The sequence below is a fragment of the Vitis riparia genome, chromosome 10, assembly GCF_004353265.1.
Source record: "Vitis riparia cultivar Riparia Gloire de Montpellier isolate 1030 chromosome 10, EGFV_Vit.rip_1.0, whole genome shotgun sequence".
Taxonomy (NCBI): Eukaryota; Viridiplantae; Streptophyta; class Magnoliopsida; order Vitales; family Vitaceae; genus Vitis; species Vitis riparia.
The window spans coordinates 19994540-20016806 of record NC_048440.1 but is presented as its reverse complement, the minus strand read 5'-3'; the positions used below and the strand labels follow the sequence as shown (position 1 = coordinate 20016806).

At 36.9% G+C, this 22267-nt stretch overlaps 2 protein-coding genes across 2 annotated transcripts; both read left to right on the top strand.

Annotated features, from left to right (window-relative positions):
- The first annotated feature begins 74 nt into the window (after nt 1-74).
- Nucleotides 75-13428, top strand: LOC117923731 (protein HEAT-STRESS-ASSOCIATED 32). Its single transcript, XM_034842162.1, has 5 exons — nt 75-265; nt 11481-11672; nt 11753-11963; nt 12795-13018; nt 13115-13428. Exons 1-5 carry the CDS (start codon nt 143-145, stop codon nt 13223-13225), a joined length of 861 nt encoding a protein of 286 aa, XP_034698053.1. The 5' UTR covers nt 75-142; the 3' UTR covers nt 13226-13428.
- Nucleotides 13429-15720: 2292 nt separating this feature from the next.
- On the top strand, nt 15721-17845 carry LOC117923730. Its single transcript, XM_034842161.1, has 2 exons — nt 15721-16932; nt 17054-17845. The coding sequence occupies exons 1-2, from the start codon at nt 16302-16304 to the stop codon at nt 17683-17685; spliced, it is 1263 nt and encodes a 420-aa protein (XP_034698052.1). The 5' UTR covers nt 15721-16301; the 3' UTR covers nt 17686-17845.
- Nucleotides 17846-22267: the final 4422 nt, after the last annotated feature.

The window sequence follows — 22267 nt, the reverse complement described above, 5'->3', positions numbered from 1 at the left end:
TCATCTTTATAAAAATCATCCACCTACACGTGTCGACAAACCCCGTTTCTAGAAAGAGCTCGACACTTCTCAAAGCCAGTTCAAGAGTGCATCATACGTGCTCTCTCGCATTTCTCCGTTTGGCCGTCTGTGAATTGCAAAGATGTCGGCGTATCGGTGGAAGAGCTTCCACGAGGACGAGGATCGGCCGGAGAAGCCTCGCCGATTTGGTGTGACGGAGATGAGAGGCCCGCATTATACCCTCTTGACCCAGAACGTACTTCAGGTTTGTTTTTCTTTTTTTAATCCAAGCTCTGTTTGGTTGCTGAGAAAATATGGGAATGGAAAAGGTTAACAAGAATGTCATTTGATTAGCTTAGTGTTGGTATTTTTTTGTTGGGGAGGTCGAGGAAACGTACTTCAGGTTGTTTTCCTCTGGTTTGATCCAAGCTCTGCTTGGTTGCTGAGAAAATGTGGGAATGGAAAAGATAAACAAGAATTTCATTTGATTAGCCTAGTGCTTTTATTTGGGCATTTATTTTGTTATTGGCTTGTTCCTTTTTCCTGATCAATTATTTGGTGTGGTGTGTTTTTTTTTTTGTTTGTTTTCTTTCCCTAAAGATGCTACTGATTAATTTTTGACCTCGTTGAGCTGGGAAATTCTCTCCTTGATTATGCCAAAGACAGGAACTGAATCCTCACTCACCTGGTTTAGGATATTGTTAGGATTATGAGCGTTATAGAGTTCGGTTTCCTTCTTAATGACGAAAAAAATGGAAGACACGCTTTTGTCCTAAAATTCAGTGCTTTGTAGGTACTTCCATAGAATTAAACGTTTATATAAAAGGTCCTTCACAGTTGTGATCATGAGAGAACTTGGGAATCGTTCCATATAAAGATATAGATTAATATAGGTGGGAATTGTAGATAAGGTAGCGTATTCCATTCTTTTTTCATAATGAGGGGAGGTTTAATAAAGAGCTTAAAGGTATAAAACTGGTTTAAGTCATTTGGAAGACTAATATATGATTGGATACTCTTTTAGTATTTTGTTTTTAATAACAGAAAATATTAATAACTTCTATATAAAATAGAAGAATAAGAGGTTTACATGGGAAAGGTAATGGTTTTTAAAAAGTGTTTAAAAAAATTAAGGTAGTAAAACATTTTTATTACCTCAAATTTTAAAATTTTGGAAAGTAATTTTTAAAGACATGAGATAAATCTATACTTTTTTAGAGATTATTTCTATTTTTTTGTTTTTGAAAGCATAAAACAAGGAGTGTATCCAAATGAGACTAGTTTTCTTTGTTTTTTCCCCAAATAAATTATTCCACCAAAATAACTACAACATATGGAATAGACTTAAATATAAATTATAAAGTTTATAATTTTACAAATTAAAAGCAGCATTCAATTTGAAATGTCCAATAATAAATAATAATTTTTCTCTTTACATAGAAAATTATGACTAAAAATATTTTAAATGGAGTTTAAGACATGATGGTCTATTTTGGTGATGTGTGTGTGGGCACCTTGTCATAAAGCTCCTATAACCTTCCTATATATGGGTATCAACATTAGACAATTATTCTAAGATGCAACCCCAATGACTCACAAGAATGTTTTCTCTATGAACACATTCATTGGAGGATTAAATGAACCATCCAAATCATGTTGTGAGAAATAATGTGGAAGAAAAGATAGCAAGAAGTAAAAGAAATTCTGGATTGGAAAAAAAGTGTTTTTTTTAATCCTAAATGTTTCAAATTATGCAAAAGGAAAGGCAAACTCCTTTTGTAAGGAATTGTGGGTAAACACTATCTATTATGTTTTTTTTTTTTTTTTTTTTTGGATGAGTAAGAGAATGTATCAAAAGTACAAAACACACACAATATTACACTAAAAGTATACAATGAGTGAAAGATGCAAAACAAAAAGGAGAGAAACTAAGAAAATACTCCCTCCCTCAACCAGAGCCTATTCAATTTACACAATCAATTAAGGACATAGATCTTCCATTAATGCACACCCTAATCCACATAGCAAGATTGTAAAGGAATGAATTTTTAAGCCTTTGATCTGACATCTCCTCATCTTCAAACATTGTAATGGTTAAACCAAATTAAACCCTTAATGTTCAATCCACGGTTGGAAACATGAAAAGCCTTTTAACATCTTTTTAAAAATATTGACTCAAAATAAATTACCCCACAATTAAGCCATTTTCCTTTTTTAAAATTGAGAATTTTAAATAATATTCCAATTTGAACCATCCCTAACAAAGTCTGAAACTTCACAAAGCAATAAAGAATTAAAAATAATAATAAAATTGCAAGCAGATCTAAAACTAATCTGCATCATACTCTTATTATTTGAGGGCAATACATTTAAATAGACTTAGGTTAGGGTTATCAACCAAGCCCTGAAATTGCTCCTAGGATTATGGCAGAAATGTTATAGATAACAATCTACCCTTATTTGAATTTTAAAAAACATAAAAATCCTAATCCTACATAATCTAAAATAACAAAAAAACTGAAGAGAATTCAAATAGCTTGATTAATTCAAATTCTCTAACAAATCTAATCTAATCCGCTAACACTTCCCCTCAAGCTTGGTTGTAGATGTCAATGAATCCAAGCTTGCTTGTTAGAAAGTCGAATGTTGGTCTAGGTAGTCCTTTTGTAAATATGTCAGCAACCTGTTGGACTATAGGAATGCACTTTATGCTGATTACCTCCTTCTCAAGTTTTTCGGTGATGAAATGTCTATCAACCTCCACATGTTTTGTTCTATCATGATGAACCGGGTTGTGTGCTATGCAAATTGTGGCCTTGTTGTTGCAATAGAGCTGCATAAGGAACTCATAGCTGATCTTCAATTCTTCTAGTAATCGCTTTATCCAAATAGCTTCACAAATACCATGAGCCATAGCTCTATATTCTGCTTCAGCACTGCTCCTTGCAACTACAAATTGTTTTTTACTGCGCCAAGTCACTAAATTTCCCCAAAGTTGTGTGCAATACCCAGATGTTGACTTCCTATCTATGACGGATCCTGCCCAATCTGGGTCTGTAAACATTTCCACCATTCTGTCTTCATTTTTACCAAAAAACAGTCATTTCCTCAGGTTTTTCTTGACATACCTTAATATTCGATAGACCACATCAAAGTGTCTTTGGCATGGTGAGTGCATATATTGACTAACCACACTTACTGCAAAGGCTGTGTCAGGCCGAGTATGTGAGAGATAAATTAATTTTCCCACGAGCCTTTGATATCTTCCTTTATCAACTGAATCTCCATCAAACAATTTTCCCTTTGCCTCCTTGTTCAATTAGGGTTTCAATTGGTTTGCAACTGAGCATACCTGTTTCATCTAACAAGTCCATTGTGTACTTCTTTTGTGATATGGAGATACCCTTCTTACTTCTTGCAACTTCCATTCCCAGAAAGTATTTCATAGTTCGAAGATCTTTAATCTCGAACTCCATTGCCATTAATCTTTTAATCTCCTCCATTTCATTAAGTCATCTCCTGTGAGTATTATGTCATCAACATATACTATTAGGATTGTAACCCTTTTGTTGGATGAGTGTTTGACAAACAAAGTATGATCAGTTTGCCCTTGTGAATATCCACGACTCTTGATCACTTTTGAGAATCTTTCAAACCATGCACGCGGAGATTGCTTGAGACCATATAGAGACTTTTTCAGTTTGCATACCATTTTGCCCTTTTTATCTTCTTCAAAGCCGGGTGGTGGGCTCGTATGCACATCTTCCTACAATTTTCCATTTAAGAATACATTCTTCACATCGAGTTGATATAATGGCCAGTCCAAATTTGCTGCTAGTGATAATAGGACACGAATTGTGTTGAGCTTTGCAACGGGAGCAAATGTCTCGGTATAGTCAATACCATATGTTTGTGTGAAACCTTTTGCAACCAATCGTGCTTTGTATATCTCGATTGAGCCATTTGGTCTCACCTTAATAGTGAACACCCATTTGCATTCAACCACACTCTTGCCTTGTGGGAATTCCACCAAACTCTATGTATCACTCTTCTCAAGGGCTTGCATATCCTCAAGAACAACATTTTTCCATTCGGGAACAGCTAAAGCATCTTCTATTGTCCTGGGAACATCAATTCTAGAAAGATTTGTGGTAAAGGCATGAAATGAAGGAGATAGATTATCATATGACACAAATTTAGAAATAGGATGTTGTGTACATGACCTAACACCTTTCCTAAGTGCAATAGGTTCATCTAGTCTATCAGAAATAGTTTCAGGATTACCTGAGGATGAAGAACCAGTTCCTAACATAGGTTCAGATTCCGGGCAGTGCACAGTGCTCATGAGTGGCTTATTCCCTTGAGAACTCTTTTTCTGGGAGTAAACTTGTAGTTTTTGCTGATTTGGTATGGTTGGATCTGCCCTTGTTGTTGGGACTAGTACTGCAGGTGAATGCTGTGGCAAGGTTTCAGCTGGGACTGGTACTGCAGGTGAATGCTGTGACAAGGTTTCACTTGGTGGTGAGGTTTCAAATGTGGTGAGCTCGGGTATGATGGATGGAGTAGCCACAATCTTGGGTAATGGTATTGCAGGTTGCAATGGGATCTCAGATATGGTTAAAGCAATGGTATCCCAGTCCCACATAGGAGCTTCTTTGTCTCGATTCTCCCCTTGAAGCGAAGTATGCGAATAATACAGGATTTCTTAAAAAAATGTGATATCTCGGGGGACAAACCTTTTATTTGTTTGGGGACAGTAACACTGGTACCCTTTTTGGGTTGGAGAATAACCAATAAAGATTGTTTTGATGGCTTGAGGATCAAGTTTGGTTCGGTGTTGAGAGTAAATGTGAACAAATGCGGTGCAGCCGAATGTCTTGAGTGGAAGGGTATTTGTAAGCACATTGAGATGTGGGAACTTGTGTGAAAGCATGGATAGTGGGAATTTAAAGATCAAGGTGCAGCTGGGTAGGCGGTTAATGAGAAATGCAGCGGTTAAAATGGCATCCCCCCACAAATATTTAGGAACATTCATTGTAAACATAAGAGCATACGATAAATATTTAGGAACATTCATTGTAAGCATACGAGCCACATCTGATAAATGTCCATTCTTTCTTTCTGAGACACCATTTCCTTTATGCGATAAATAATCTCCCAAGATAGATTGAAAATATTCTCTCCTGTTGTCAGTTCGTAAGACATAAATATTTTTCTGAAATTGGGTTTGAATCATATTGTAGAAATTTTGGAACACTTGACAAGTCTCTGATTTATCTTGAAGGAGATATACCCAAGTGAGTCTTGTATGATCATCAATAAATGTCACAAACTACTGTTTTCCATGCATTGTGGTAACTTTGGATGGACCCCAGATATCGCTATGAATTAAGGTAAAAGACATTGAGGGTGTATACGGTTTTGGAGAAAATGGTACCCAAGTATGTTTTGCAAATTGGCATATATCACAAGTGAAAGAAACAGAATCTTCATGTTTAAACAACGAAGGCAAAAAACGTTTTAAGTACAAAAAATTAGGGTGGCCAAGTCGATGATGCCACAACATTATTTCCCTAGCACTAGAAATAGAAACTGATGCAACCCCTGACACAAAAGCTTGTAGACCCTCATACTCCGTGTTGTTAAGATAATAAAGCCCTTCATGAATTCTAGCACTGCCAATCGTCCTCCCCGATGATAGGTCCTGAAATTGACACATTGAAGAATGAAAGTTAGCAACACAATTATTATCACGAGTGGTTTTACTAATGGATAACAAATTGCTTTTTAAGGCAGGAACATGAAAGACTTGGTGAAGAATTAAATACTTAGAGATTCTTATTGAACCTATTCCAGCAACAGAAGATAAAGATCCATCTACAATTCTTATTTTAGTAGAACTAGGACATGAAGTATAAGAGAGGAAAAAATTAGAACCACTTGTCACATGGTCGGAGGCACCGGAATCAATGATCCAAGGTTCCTTAGAGTGAACCAAAGATGTTAGGGCTGAGTGGTTACCAGATTGTGCTATAGAACATGACCCTAGATCAGGAGTTGACAAAGATGGTGTTGGTGATGGATTGAGAAGACGATAGAATTGCTCAAGTTGTTCCTTGCTGAACGGAATTGATGATTTTGTAGACTGATGTTGTGTTGAAGGATCTATTCCTTGATTGTCTTGGTTTGATTGAGCTTGAAATCTTCGGCCTTCAGTTTGCCTCCGGGGAGCTCAATTTGCAGGTTTTCCATGAATCTTCCAGCATATATCCTTGGTGTGTCCATGGTGACTAAAATGATAACACCACATTTGTTCTCCTCGGCGTGATATCCTTGAATCGTCGTTGTTCTTTCCTGGTTGTGAGTGGTTTCTGGTCATCAGGGCCGAGCCTTCTGTTGGTGGTGCACTCGATGGTCCTTCTTCAAATAGCATTACTTCCTGACGGTTTCTTCTTTACATACTTCAGCAAAGGCTTCATCAATTGTTGGGAATGGAACTCGACTCAAAACACGGATTTCATCAAGATCTAGGTTTAATCCACCAAGAAAATCATATTCATCAAGATCTAGGTTTAATCCACCAAGAAAATCATACACCCGTTCTCTCTCAAGATTCTGTCGCCGCTTAACACTGCAGGTTGCACACATTGAGTTTTCATCAAGAAGCAAATCCAATTCTTGCTACTTATCCTCCAAGTCAGTGAAATACTGAGTAACCAACTGGGTGCCTTTCTTCATCTCCTTTAATTTTGACCGAATTTCAAACACCTGCGACATGTTGCCAAGATCAGAGTACATTCGTTAAGTAGTATCCCATACATCCTTGGCTGTCTTGAGAAAGAGATATCGACGGCTAATCCTGGGTTCCATTGAGTTAATTAACCAAACATGCGTTATAGAATTTTCGGCAAACCAAATCTTGTATGTTGGATCAGTTGCTGGAGCATTGGCTTCACCAGTGAGGTACTCAAATTTGCCTCTGCCACATATAACAATATTCACAGATTGGGACCATTGAAGGTAATTTTTACCATTCAGCCTATGCGCCGTAATCTGAAGTGAGTTGTCCCCGTTGGGAAATGTCATGACGGATTGATTGGCGTGGGATTGATCAGATGTCGTAGCTATGGAGTCATCTTGACTTGAGGACCCTGTCATGGCTGTTTTTGCCATAGGTATTTTTTAGAGTTCAAGGCTTTGATACCATGAAAGCAGATCTAAAACTAATCAAGTAGATCTAAAACTAATCTGCATCATACTCTTATTATTTGAGGGCAATACATTTAAGTAGACTTAGGTAGGGTTATCAACCAAGCCCTGAAATTGCTCATAGGATTATGACAGAATTGTTACAGATAACAATCTGCCCTTATTTGAATTTTAAAAAACATAAAAATCCTAATCCTACATAATCTAAAATAACAAAAAAACTAAAGTGAATTCAAATAGCTTGACTAATTCAAATTCTCTAACAAATCTAATCTAATCCGCTAAAAAAAAAAAAGAAAACTCAGTAACTATATTATGCACTTAACATATGTGTTTTTAAGTCTTGAACTTCCACTTAGTGTTGATATTTCCATTTGAGAATTCATAATGAACTATGTCTTGAACTAGACTCTTGAACCAAATTACCAAATTCAACATGTTGCATGCATAGCATTTGATATAAGACTTGGTTCTAAGTAGGTCAATATTAGTGTGATTAAGGGTTATCCATTGTATCTTAATTCTCATAGGAGTTACTAGGTGTCAAAAGCATGAAATTTTCCCACCAATTTTTTGTGTTGTGCAGCATTTAGAAGCCTTCTAAGCTAGGCCTCTCTAACCCATGCAACATTTGATATAAGACTTGGTTCTAAGTAGGTCAATATTTGTGTGATTAAGGGTTATGCAATGTATCTTAATTCTCATAGGAGTTACTAGGTGTCAAAAGCATGAAATTTTCCCACAATTTTTTTGTGTCGTGCAATGCTTAGAAGCCTTCTAAGCTAGGCTTCTCTAACCCACACCAAATGTAATAAGAAGAAAGCACACACACAACCCACATGAAATTATAGGGTAATCGCCCCAAGTTGTATATTGCTCTACAAAGAATTTACATGAAAATAATTTAGACCTCTTTCAACAAGACTCCCATAATCTCTTTGGTGAGTTCATGCAAAGAATGGCTTGTTGGTCAAACTATTTATAGGCATCCAACCTAACCCTCACATGCTAGAAATCGGCCTATAACTTCCCTCACATCTAGGTAGTGGACTTCTTCAAATGGCCTCAGCCCTTGCCACTTGTCATGTGGATTGATTCAAAGCCTTTGGCTATTGCAACCTATTAGTAGCATGTAATGTTTGTCTCTTCATCATTTCCACCTATCCTCATGGTCAACAACCTATTCTTTGCCATGCTACCATCATAGGGACTTAGTTGCCTGCTTGCTCCTTTTCTTGCTACCTTCCCTTATGTTTTATAGATTTGCTTGGTTTATGCCAAGTGTCTAGCATCATCTCAGCCCACCATGTGTCAAGCCTTTGTAGTGTTAATAAACCCTTACTTGGGCTTTGTCTAATGCCAAGGTGTCCTTCATGTGTCATGCATACTATCAGCCCATGCTTGTTGAGTCTGTGAGCATCAAGCCCACTCATGTATCTTGTTGCCCTAAGAATGATCTAGCCCCATTGCATGTGTCTCTAGACAACCCATTTGTGCTAAGCCATCTTCTTAGCCCATTATCTTTGTTGTTATGTTGGCCCATGTGTGTGCCTACCATGTTGATCCTACCAACCTAAAGCAATCATGCTTATACCTTGTGATAGAACCTTATGCTGTGTCATTGAGTTCATGGGTTGCACTAGACCCATGACATTGCACCTATGTGTGTGTGATAGCATTGGGTCACTACTACCCTTTGCTTATATCTGAAGCCCTAATGCCATGCCTTTAGTGTGACATAACTTATGTCACAGTCACCACCTCCAAGTGAGCTTCTTCCTTAAAGAGCATTTTAAGTTATTTCCAAAGTGTCAAAAGGAGATATCATAGATGTTTGAGGAAGCATGATGAATTTTCTAAAAAAATAGAAAATCCCAAAAATCAATCTTTCACTTGGAAACCCTTCTTAAGGCCTCGAAATATACTAGCCTCTCAAAATTCAACCCTTGAATTTTGGTCGTGTTGAGCCACTCCACACACTAGCTTGTGTACTATGTGTTGCTCCTGTGTGAGAGCAACACATGCTGTACCCTTATGCACTACCGAGCTCACATGATCCCTCATCGTCCTTAGTCATTATCTTGTCTTGCTCATGACATGTATCAACTTGCTCCCAACCATGTAGATATTGTACACTTTAAGTCTAATGACCCTTATGACTTTAAAACACATCTATATGGTTAAGATGAGCTCATACATATATAGCGTCAAAATTTTTTTTCTTATTCGATGTAGATACAACAAGGAAACGTCCTCGTGTCCCATAGAAATGTAAGACTAAATAGATAAACACCCCTTACGAAGCTAAACGAACTCTCACATTGGGGTCGAAGATCGATTTTGATATCATTTGTAATGACCTACTCTTTCCTATGTGGATATTGCCCGTTCTAAACCCAATTGGACCTTCATTGCTTTGAAATGCGTTTACAAGGTTAAGAAGAACCTATAAATATATAGCGTCAATTTTTTTTTCCCTATTCGATGTGGGATATCACATGACATGTGTTCCACCATGAATAGACACTCATGAGTGCAAGGTGCCACCACATAAGCCTTGGTGTAGTATCTTTTGTGTCAAGGTGGTGACACTAGGGAACAACTCTATTTCTATAGTTACTTCACAGTAGCTCTCACTTAGGCGAGTCCTTCAAAGGTACATGTGATTTGTACTTGGCATAAATTTGTACCTTAGGCTCATTTGAGGATATGCCCTTTCTAACATTACATTAAAAGTACTATCATCATAGGGATGAGGAGGAAACTCTCTCTTCAATAGTAGTGCAAGTAAGTCATGTAGTGTGCATTGTTTTTATTATTGAACCTTATTCAGGCATCCTATGAATTTGATTGAAGTAAAATGGAGAAGGTAAAACATGTGCTTTATAGTATTTTTGGTAAGACAGAGGCATGTTATACTTGTTTCTAACATAATGCTGGCTTAAAGTAAAATGAAGAGGGAATGAGTGGTTCTCACCTTGTCGTGCTGTGTTCTTATTGCTGCTCCTTGTTTTCCAGCACTCAATTAGCAGTTTTAGACCTGAATGGGCATCCTAACTGTTTTTTAGAGCAATAATATGGTTAAGAAAGGTGCAGAGTAGGACACAACCTGAATATCCCCAATATATTTTAAAGTGACATCGAAGGAAAATGTCCATTGCCTCTTTTCACATATGGTATATTAATTGCATGTGACATGATGTAATTGAAGTCAATTGCCAAAAACTATATCACAATAAGAAAATGGTAGTGTTTGTGGGAAGGATTGCTATTGCCTTTTCTCTGTGATCACCTCAATGTATGATTCACACTAGCTTTATTCTGTCATTTGAGTGAGGTGTGATGGGACAAAAACTCATGGGATCACAAGGCTAAATTTTTTGACAGAGAAATCTGCTTTAAATTTAAATAATGGGTAATAGGTTGAGCTTCTTCATCCATGTTCAAAGCACTACTGCATCATTTTTTCATGGTGAGAAAAATGGAAACAGGAATCACCAAATTTTCTATGGAAATGTGTTTTTTATTAATTTGGTTAAAAATTGGATACCACATCTGTTCCTATTTTTGTACTCTTCTCCTGGAAATTGGTCATCCACCAAAAGCTTAGCCAAGGTTCTCAAATTCAGGAGATTGTGTACCCATAGCATTCCAAGTTCCTCTCAATCCTTGGGTTATGACTGCCATATCTTTTCATGCTTCCCTAGGAACCTTCCATAAATGAGTTCTTTCTGTAATATGTGTCCATCTATGTGTGCATGTGTGTTTTTCTGTGTTGGATGCTATGGATTCTTTTCTGTTAGGATCAATGGTAAAATAAAGAAATGGAATGTGATTCAAGCGGAAAAATTCACTTCCAGAGGATGGAAATGGAAGTATCAAAGAGTTCCATTTTTCCTGAATATCAAAATCCATATGGCATTTAGAATTGTGTGGTAGTAGAACTTCTAATTATTACATTAATCATGCTATATCTGTTCATTCCTAATTGATTCACTAGCCTAAAGTGCCTTCCCATGCTATTTCTTAGTTTTATTTGGATATTGAATTAATTCATATGTGCACTTTCTAATGCGGCATTCCTACCTCCTTCTGGAGTGGGGCCGGCAGTGCTGTCCAAAACAAACAAGTTTATTATCGCACTTATGATGAAGAGGAGGGGCTTGAAGGCCTATATGACTGGAGAAAGATTAATGTTGCCACCTCCATATAGTTGGGGAAGGTGATGTGGAATGTTTAGTTCACCTAATTAAACTTTTGGTGTTTCACAGGATATTTTTGAATCTATGGGGCAGTTTGTTGATGGGCTGAAGTTTGCTGGAGGTTCCCATAGTTTGATGCCAAAAAATTTTATCAAAGAAGTCACTGACATGGCCCACAAACATGATGTATATGTCAGTACAGGTGATTGGGCTGAACATTTGCGGGGCAAGGGTCCATCTGCTTTCAAAGAATATATAGAGGTGAGCACAGAAATCATTAATTGGTTTTTCTTTATTTATTTGAGCACTAATTCAATTTTTTCTTATATGTTACGTCTCAGGAGTGTAAGCATTTGGGATTTGACACAATCGAGCTAAATGTGGGTTCACTAGGAATTCCAGAAGAAACTCTTTTGAGATTTGTGCGTTTGATTAAGAGTGATGGTATGAAAGCCAAGCCTCAATTTACATTGAAGATTAACAAGTCTGATATTCCCATTGGAGGTGATAGAGCATTTGGGGCTTATATTGTCCCACAGCCTCAAACCTATGGTATGTGAGCAAATCTTCTAGTGTTGGTCCACAATTTGTGAAATGCGAAATCCTTAAATTCTTAAATTTGATTCCTTGCTGAGATGCTAATCAAACTTGTTCTTAGAATACTTGAATGCAACTTCCTGTATGAAAATGAGCAAATCTTCATCCATATTCCTTTCTTTCTGGTTGAGGGGAATTGTCGATGTCTTGCTGCTTGGTAGCATTTTAACCGTGTACTAATATTGCAAGTCTTCTCACCTGCTGACTGGTCTCCTCGACTATCATTCGCATTAGGTTTCTCTCCCATCACCAGTTGCCGAGTTTTGCATTATTTTGTAGAAGGATGAAGTCTGGTAAAGAGCTGGCTGAAATTTTTTTAACCTTGATGGTCAAATTTGGTCCAGAAAGCTGAGCTCAAATTGTTGGCATTTGTTCTGCTGGCTATGCTTATGCTTAACCAAAAGAATGCAATATTTCATTCAAGCTAAAAGGAGATGAATTTATCGCACCTGGTAAAGGAGTTTGAAAATTTTTGTGTCATTGTATCCAAATGATGATAGTTCTGTGCAGTATTTGTTTCTTTGAAGGAACTTTTTACAACTCTTGAGCCTTGTGGCTATGGTCATTGCTTTTTCAACTGTTACTTGCATACCTCCATGAACTTTGATGTTTTTAAAAAACTTGCTTTTCCATCAATCCAACATGTTGTTCTTTTGGTAACCATGAAAGAAAGGTGATACATTTAGTATAAAGGAAATCCCCAAACTCCATGACGAAGGATATGGAGTTTCTACCCATTTATGAGTAAATGTAGGATAACGCTGTGTTTTAATTTTCCTTTTACAGAAATGGTTGAAGATGTTGATCTCTTGATCAGAAGGGCTGAGAGATGCTTAGAAGCTGGGGCGGATATGATAATGATCGATGCTGATGATGTCTGCAAATATGCTGATTCTGTACGGGCAGATGTCATTGCAAAGGTCATTGGGCGTCTAGGTCTTGAGAAGACCATGTTTGAAGCATCAAGTGCCCAGACCTCTGAGTGGTTCATCAAGCACTATGGTCCCAAGGTATAACGCTCTTCTGCTTCTCCTGTTCTCCCACTACTGCATTATATTTTTTTGTATGTTCATCATAGCATCTTAACCAATGACCTATAAATTTAGGTGAACCTCTTTGTGGATCATTCTCAAGTCATGGATTTGGAGTGCCTCCGAGGGCGTAACTTGGGTAAAAACCACACATCTGTTCTTGGTTCTTCATACTTTCTGTTCTGATCTAGTGCTGCTCTGCACTGATACATAGTGCTTGTTGGAGTTGTATGTTTTTTTTTTACAATGTTGTATTTTGTTCCAATCGTGTTTGAAGGCTATCCATATAATGACTGAAAAGCGTGAGTGGGGAAGTGCTTTAATTTGCTGTCACTGCAGTAAAAGCTTAACTAGTTTGTGTTTATATAATGTTTTGTTTTTATGGTCTATATAGCTCTTATATGCAGCTGAATTCCTTGTCCAAGAAAGAAAAACAAGGAAAAGGAAGAATAGAAAAATAACTTGTAGATTTATATATTTGTTTAAAATTTTCTATTTTGAGGAGACAAATTAGCAAGCTGGTTAGTTCTTTTACCCTTTCTTACCCTTTCTATCTCAGGAGTGACTGGACCAAGTCTGGAAATCCACCAACAGTCCCTACCGGTGGAGACTATCAATTTTCATTTTTGTCTGCATTTGAGACCCATTTACTTCAAAGAGTGGTGCTAAATCACCTGGTACGAGAAATATTGTGAATATCAATGGAACTGAAAAAAAAAAAAAAAAAAGAGGAAGAGGGAAAAAAAAAAACCCACTCAATTGTTGCGAGGGAGATTTCCTAAATTGACTGGCACAGAACATGATGTCAAACAGGCTTAAGGTGACATTTTGTGGACACAAGCTACATTTGTTTTACTAGGTCACCCACAAAATTCTGAGTTCTGTTGGGGAAATGGAGTTTTCATTTGGAAAAATGGATCCTATGGGAGATAGAATAGTAAGGCAAGTTAAAAATCTACTCTCTCAGGGGTTTTGCTGTCAGGAAAGGGATGTGGTACTACCACTAGGACAAAAGTAAAATACAATGATTGTACCTTGAGTTCTGTGCAGGCCATTTTCACATGTTTAACAAGTAATGCGGTGTCTAAGAATGGTCTAAAATTAGTGCCAGTGGGTGGGCTTATGTTTCGGTCGCTTTTAACTCAGAACGACAACTTCGATGCAAAACTCAAACAGTTTGACCTTCTGTGGCCATTTTTAAGAGTGCGATAGGGACCTTTCTCTTCTACAGGCGTTGGCGTGTTTGTCTGAAGAGGTCTGGTCCTCTTTGACCCAGTGTGGCCACTGCCCAGCTCTGAAATGGGTGCACCTCAAACTGAGGAAGAATGGAGCATCCGCATCCATAGATGATGATAAACTGGTGCATGGTTGTCACTGCCTTGCATACATTAAACATGGACTGCCTCTTCACCAGTCTCAATTTTCCTCCACTTTCTTGTTCAATTTTAGTGAGGTCCGAGCACTACCATTTTCTGTTTCTTGATCAGCGCAAGGACAACAAGGCGATTGATTCTCATGTGCTGTCGTTTTACCAACATAATGGCTTGTACATTGACACTTCACTCGCATTTAGTTCCCTACCGGCATATCTCTCTCATAATCACTCTGAATTAGGCATCTCACCATGTGCCCCATCTGTGCTTGAACGTGACCATTGATTGCTAACATCTATTTCTTCTTTGTGTTTGATTATTATATTCTGTGCATCACCCATTTCTTCATTGAATTGCATCATTATTTTATGGGCATTTTGCATAGATTGAATGTCAATAGCCTCGTTCTCCCAATGCCTATGAATGGAAACGGTAACAGTGCTAATTTAATTAACAACTAATGCCGCTTGTCATGTCATGACTCTGGATTTGTGTGATGGGTTTGACAAGACCAAGAAATATTTTAAGCCAGCACATTCGACCCAATCAAAATGCTAGAAGACAGGTCTATTTTAGTAACAAGATTTTTTCCTACTGGCCCACTGGTCTTGACCCTAGCAAACCTCAGGCTCCAAAAATTCAAAGTCGAAAGACTCGAAACACAAGATGAAGATTAGAATAAATGCAAGTTTCTGAATTTGTTCAAGTTTCTATAAAAGCTGGTCTTTGCAATGAAGCCTGGGTCACGGGGCAGTGTATTCGTACGACTTATCAATGAGAATAGCAGGAAATTTTTGTTGCTCTAAGGTCAAGTTGCTATTGAATGGTGACAAATTGAATTTGAAGACATTAATCTCATTAAGAAATCCTCAAAAAGGGGTGACCATGATTTCAATCATCCAACAACTTGGTGGAAGTACGCCACTGCCAGGTTGAGGTTGAATAATATCCTCGATGCATTTGGGATTTTAATTCTACTAGAGCAAAAAAAATCCAAGGAAAAGGAAGTGGGTGATGATGTAAGAATTGAAAGTTAATGAAAAACAAACCATAATTTCGGAAATCCGATGTGGGTTTCACCTAAATTCAACATTAATGGTGGCATTGAAAGCCAATCGAGAAGCTAAAATCCTAAAACCAGTTACGGTGACGGGTGACCATGAGATCTCTGAAAGGACAAAGTGGTGATGACCATAATTTCTTACTATAATTCCCCAACTGCAACACTAGCCATGTATCTCAATCCTCCCTACCCTTTCTATACACAAAAATAGTAAGACCATAAATGTATGGTGCATTACCGAAAATCCTCTTTATTGTATGTATACTTGCCACCTCAGATGCCGACATGGGAAACCCTGATCTTTATATGAAAAGGTAGAATACAGTTTTTTGCTTAAGTGACCAAAATTTTCCAGGACAGTTTTACTTGCTGTTAAGGTTAAATGATGGTAATGAAGAAGCTATGGGGATAGAGTATAAGCCTATATGTGCCTCCGTTTGGCTGTTTGATGAAGACCCAACTGGTGAAAGTCTTTGTTAATGCATGTACTGGTCCTTAAGAATGGTGGGTTCTGTAGTTTCCTAGTTGGTGAATGGGTTGCAGGGCTTGAAAGTTTGAAAGGAAAGGGTTTTTCCATAAGAAGCTTTTCGATTCTTCTAATTTTGTGCAAGTTACCATAGATGAATTTCTGATGGTGTGGTTGGTCCATGGAAGGAAAGGAGATGCGGATATGGTGAGTTGGTGAACTCAAAATAGAAGCAAATCTTGGAGGAGACCGCCTTTCCTTGATAATCTAGATTTGCAGAATGCAGTCTTCTTCTGATGAGGAGAATGGGAGTTGCAGAAGGAAGTTTTGAAGATTTTTGGAGCCTGAGAAAGAGGGAGAATGCCGGCTGTATGGTTTGCTCTGAAGAGGTCGCTGCACTGCAAATCAGAGCCGTCAGATGTGTATGATCCAAAGGCAGGAAGTAACTTGAGCGCCATTCTGACAAAGAAGACAGGGAGGTCTGGGTGTTCAAGGTCAATTTCAAATCTGAAAGATGTCATCCATGGAAGTAAGCGACACATCGAAAAGCCTGCAACTTGTAGCCCAAGGTCTATCGGGAGCAGTGAACTCCTCAACCCCATTACCCATGAAGTAGTCCTCAATAATTCAACTTGTGAACTTAAAATAACTGGGTTTGGTGGTGCTTTCCAAGAAGGCAATGGTGGGGGAGGGGCTGGGGCTGGGGCTGGGGCTGGTTCAACCTTTGTGGGTACCCTTAAGCCCGGAACCCCTGGCCCTGGAGGCCACCACATAGTTCCCTCTCCCAACCCCAGAAGATCAGCTAGCCAGCCAAGAAGGCCCCCTACTAGTTCTGCTAGTTTTGGTGTTACTGGACGTGGTGTTCCTTCGCATCCCAGGGCCTCTCTTGGGGCAGCTTCTAATTCTTCTTCCAGTGTAACCTGCCATAAATGTGGTGAACAATTCAAAAAGTTGGAATCCGTTGAAGAACATCATCTCTCCAAGCATGCTGGTAAACATTCTTAATTTCGAAATCTCTTATCCATTTAAATATATGCATCTTCCTTTACTTTCTTCGTTGATTTTAGGTTATTTGGTTCCTTACTGTCTAATCCTCAAATCATTATGTGCAGTTACAGAACTTGTTGAAGGAGACTCATCCAGGAAGATTGTAGAGATAATTTGTCGAACAAGTTGGTTGAAGTCCGAAAATAGCTGTGGGCGGATTGAGAGGGTTTTGAAGGTCCATAACATGCAAAAGACTCTTGCTAGATTTGAAGAATACAGAGAAATAGTGAAGATCAAAGCCAGCAAACTGCCCAAGAAACACCCACGTTGCTTGGCTGATGGCAACGAACTTCTGAGGTTCCATGGCACAACCATTGCATGCTCTCTTGGCATGAATGGCTCCTCTAGTCTGTGTACATCAGATAAATGCAGTGTATGTCGGATTCTAAGACATGGGTTCTCCACCAAGAAGGAAGTCAATGGTGGTGTAGGTGTTTTCACCACTTCCACAAGCGGATCTGCCTTTGAATTGATCAAATTAAATGAAGAAAATCAGTCTCTGGGAAGGGCTTTAATAGTCTGCAGAGTAATCGCCGGGAGGGTTCACAGACCTTTGGAAAATATTCAAGAACTGGCTGGTCAGTCAGGGTTTGATTCATTGGCGGGGAAGGTGGGTGTCTATTCAAATATTGAGGAACTCTATTTACTAAATCCCATCGCTCTCCTCCCTTGCTTTGTGGTAATTTGCAAACCTTGAAATGAAAGCATTCAATTTGCTACTAGGGTAGTTTTTGTGAATCATTCCTTTTGCTCTTTCAACTCCATTCATGATTGAAGTCTGGAATCTTCTCATCAGTGGAAGCTTATTTTATCTGTGCCATCTTCTCTATTCTATAAGATTTTCTATTCTTCTCAACCATCTCCACACTCCATTCCCACCTAGTGCAAAATTTGCTATTCCTTTTTCATTTATGACACTCTGTCACAGCATGTGCACATACACACACAAATCCATCACAAATGATAATATCCAAATTCATGCTTCTACACTTCTCAATAATAATGCCGGCATCTCCACCTAGGGGTTCAAGTGGGCATATTTCATTAGGAAACAAGGGAAGATGAGTAGTTTAATACAATTACCCTATGATCACATCATTTATTTTCAACTCTAGATTTCATCATACAGATAAGATTTGACATTGCCCTGGTTTTTTTGGGTCATTTTTGAAACAAAGATTAGCCCAAAATGGAAGAGGTATCCAGGTAGATTTGAGGGCCATTATTTGGGGGGTGGGGGGGGCGCGAATAAATTTGACTCTTCCTTATTTGAATTTCTGTTTCGAGTTTCAACAGTAGTAATTCAAACTGTCAGGGAAGGTTTTATTTCCAGTCTGGACCCTGGCCATCCTCCTGTAAATGCACATCATTCATTGAATGTTAAAGGCCAGAGGGACCCTCCCTCTCTTCCCTCTTTGGGTCATTTCCAGTGGTCCCTCAAATATCTTTTTTAACTGCTTGTATGAGCATGACTGCCCCATTACTGTAGCTTATCCATGATTCCATGGTATTAACTGCCTCTTAGAGAAGCAACTAATCAACATCCTTAACATACAAAGCATATATCAATTATAGGTCGAGCACCACATTTCCATATCGACAGGCTCACCATTATGTTTCAATAACTTGCAGTTGCAATTTGCAAAGCATTGCTTTCACAGTAGGGACATGGCATGTGCTCTTGACTAGCAGGTAGCAACACCAACACCATGGCGTCCTTGGGAATGGTCTGTCTGGGACCAATTTTTGAAGGGTGACTGAGAATGAGGTGAGGAGATGTTGATATGAAGTTGTGGGTAGATGCCAAATTTTAAGAAGGGTTGTAGCTGGTGCTATCATTTGGTGCTACACATTTGTCTCTCTCAAAAATACCCAAATAATTGCTGGATGAATATCACCCAAGTAGGCCCTCTGCCCTCTCTTCTGCAGAAGAGGAAAAAGAGGAAAGGGAAAACTGTGCTTTTCCACAACCTTATTTCCCTTAAATTTGCAGAAACAATTGGGAAAAAATAAAAAACGACAATGTTTCCTCCCTGGTAGTCTTGTAGTTGCACCTCCACGCCATTTGAGTAGGACAGACTTTCCTTTCAAGTGCCCTCTAAAGTCTGGGGCGGAGGAGTGCAGATTTAGCCTACCCCAGGTGTATATTTGGATGGTAGGGCTCTTGACCCTAGATGAGCCTCTGCCATTGCAGGCCCAACCCGATTCAAGTCAATGAAAGAATACAAAATTCAACTTATTTTTAAATCATTAATTACGAAACTTCAAATTCTGTGGTCGTTTACATAAATGCTGAGAAAAATAGTCTCAATGGGGGAGGTTGATGACTTTGATTTTCTTAGTCTACTAAGATAATTTATGTCTGGTTGAAACAAGAGGTGTCGTGTTTGATAAATTGTATTTATATACTAAATACTTGACAATTACAAGTGGCAATTTTTTTATAGATTCCTGGTATATATATATATATATATATATTTAATCACGTTATATAATTTTGAAATATTTGGTTAAAAGGAATGAAATAATCCCAAAAATTGAAAATCTAACATTTCTCATGTTTTTTCTGGAAAAATAATCAATTTTTGACATAAATGCCCTTTTTTATTTTAAATATTTACATGTAGATTTTAAAATAAAATGTTATTTTTACAAGAAAATAATGAGGATATTTTTGTCCAAATGATGCCAAAAAAGAATGAGAGGTTAAATTTTAAAAATTGAGTTTTGAGAGACTTTTTAATCAAATAACCCTATAATTTTTGCGTCGATCGGTGCAACATATTTATTAAATGGGCTATATTCAAGATGAAGTCTTTAACCCAACACTATCCATTTTAAAACACTTAATTTTCACGTAGGCAGGCATTGGTTATAGCGAGCCCAAGCCCAAAGTTACATGGACGGGTGGGAAACACTTTGGGCCAGCAGCTTCCTCTGGGTTTGAGCTGGGCAAAATTTATATTCACGAGAGATGGAGGGTTAGGGCCTAATATTGAGGGCATCGGTAAAGTTTCAAAATTTAAAGGACCATTTGAAATTGTTTTTGAATGACATTCAGTAGATTATCATTTTCTTATTATGTAACATGTGGTTGACTAATACTTTTTGTTTTAGTGGGAAAATGTTTAAATATGATAGAAAATTTGGTCAAGAAAAATAAGTGAAATGACAACTAGGGTGCATGGTATTAGAATGTTGTCCCTTAGAGTTGACATAAATGATTGTTTATGTGTTGTTAAGACTACCTTTGAGTCTAATAGAATAATTTTCAATTATAGGATCAAATCGATTTGATATTGCTTTTTCCTTTTTGAAATCAATTTACCTTCTATAAATGGTTGGTCTTCTACAAATCTTTTGCTTCAATCTCCATATCCAATTTCTATGTTTTGTGGCTTTTCTAACATTTTTTTTCCCACTTTGGTAGGTTGTAGCAACCACACACGTAATGTTCCTCAATTCCACATCCCACATGTTTAGATTTTGAAGGAAAAAGGTGGGATGAAGAGAAAAAGACGGAATCGAGAGAGGGGAATGGGAAAAGTAAATAAGACTATCCACGACTACTTGCTTAAATATTGTTTTTTTTTTTTTTTTTTTTTTGTTATTGGAAGCAATTTTTTTTTAGTGTTTTTTGGGTTTTTTTTCCTCTAGATTGTTATAATAGGTGTGTCCACCTTATATACTAGGATTTTATGGGTGAACTTCAGGATGATTGAGGGATATTCACAGGTTTTTCCAGCTAAATACTAATGAAAAACGTGGTCTTGTCATTGCGGTCATATTAGTGGTCAGATGATGACTTAGGTAGTGTTTGTTTTTTGGTTGAATATGAAAAATTAAAATATTTGATTTTTTCTATTCACCTTAAAGTAACCTGTTGATATCGTCCAATATAAGTAAACTGCACCTATCGATATCAAGTTCACTTTAATTATATTGAACGATATCAACAAGTTACTTTTAATTTAATAGAAAAAGCCAAATATTTTGACTTTTTTTATTTAATAAAAAAACAAACACCATTTGAAAGTGCCTTGTGGTACCTGGAGGATGCCTTCTTACTTGGCATGGGGTTAAGATGAGTTGTGTCCTTCGAGGATTACCTAGATGACATGTACCTATTATTGGTATTACTAGTTTAATATTAATGATTTGTATTGGATGTTAACGTCTAATGGTTGACATTGAAAATTCTGGAAATTATCCTAAAATGGGAGTAGAATTTTTCAAAAATTAAAGATTAGATGATCCGGGAGTTTGTGTCCAAATAGCTAGAGTGCAGTCAAAAGGTCCAAGAGGATATTATTATCTCCATTAGTTTATTTAGATTTAAAATGTCAAAACTAATGAAATTAACTATTTTCAATTTTAAATTTAAATAAGTTAATGAGTAACGTTTTTAGGGTTTTTTTTTAAAGAATAAAAAAATTACATGAGTATATGAAAGACTAATGCCTTTAAGTTTAAAAATTACATGCAAAATTTCATAGGTGTTCATTTGTATATAATTCATATTTTAATTTTTAAAAGGAAAAAATAATAGTGACTTTTATAAAAGAAAATAAAAAAGCATAAATTTGTTATGTATTTTTTAAAATTATTTTATGAATTTGGGATGGTAATTTTTTTAATATTTTATTTTTTAAATAATTTTTATCTTTTTTGAAGATCAGTTTTAATGAATTCTTGTTATATATATATATATATGACAAGAAAAAATACTTTATTTTTAAATTTCATTTAATTGATAAGAGTAAAAAAACTATTTAGTCTCGATAATTTTTTGTTGGTTTTTTCTTTATATATTTTGCATATGCATTAAATATAAAATTATAAATAATTATAACAAATCACACAAATATCATAATTTTTTTTATATGATGGAATACAATTAAATTATATAAATTATTATTTTAATATTAAATATATTTTTAAATTAATATATTTTGTTAAATGTTATATATAATTTTTTTAATAAAATAATTTTAATACGTGTATTATTATTATTTTTTTAATCATTTAATTTTTTAAAAAATATTTTTATGAGTTTTAATTAATTTTTATTTCAATTTCTATTAAAATTCAATTACCCATCCGTGAACTTAGATTTTTATCCTCGCTCTTCCTTCCCCACCCAACTCTGAAACAAGGGCTTCGACATGTGGACGGTCAAGTTTCTTTCCATCCACAGGCGGGTTGTGACCCCTTCAATAAAAATAAAAATTCTATTCCCTGCCCCAGTCCAAGCTCATTTTCCTTCCATAAATTATTAG

Bases quoted from the DNA above. Each gene is read 5' to 3' on its own strand.
- LOC117923730 (XM_034842161.1), top strand. From the start codon at position 16,302: ATGCCGGCTGTATGGTTTGCTCTGAAGAGGTCGCTGCACTGCAAATCA. The intron at 16,933-17,053 runs GTAAACATTCTT...CATTATGTGCAG, and splicing joins TCATCTCTCCAAGCATGCTG to TTACAGAACTTGTTGAAGGA.
- LOC117923731 (XM_034842162.1), top strand. From the start codon at position 143: ATGTCGGCGTATCGGTGGAAGAGCTTCCACGAGGACGAGGATCGGCCG. The intron at 11,673-11,752 runs GTGAGCACAGAA...GTTACGTCTCAG, and splicing joins CTTTCAAAGAATATATAGAG to GAGTGTAAGCATTTGGGATT. The intron at 13,019-13,114 runs GTATAACGCTCT...CTATAAATTTAG, and splicing joins TCAAGCACTATGGTCCCAAG to GTGAACCTCTTTGTGGATCA.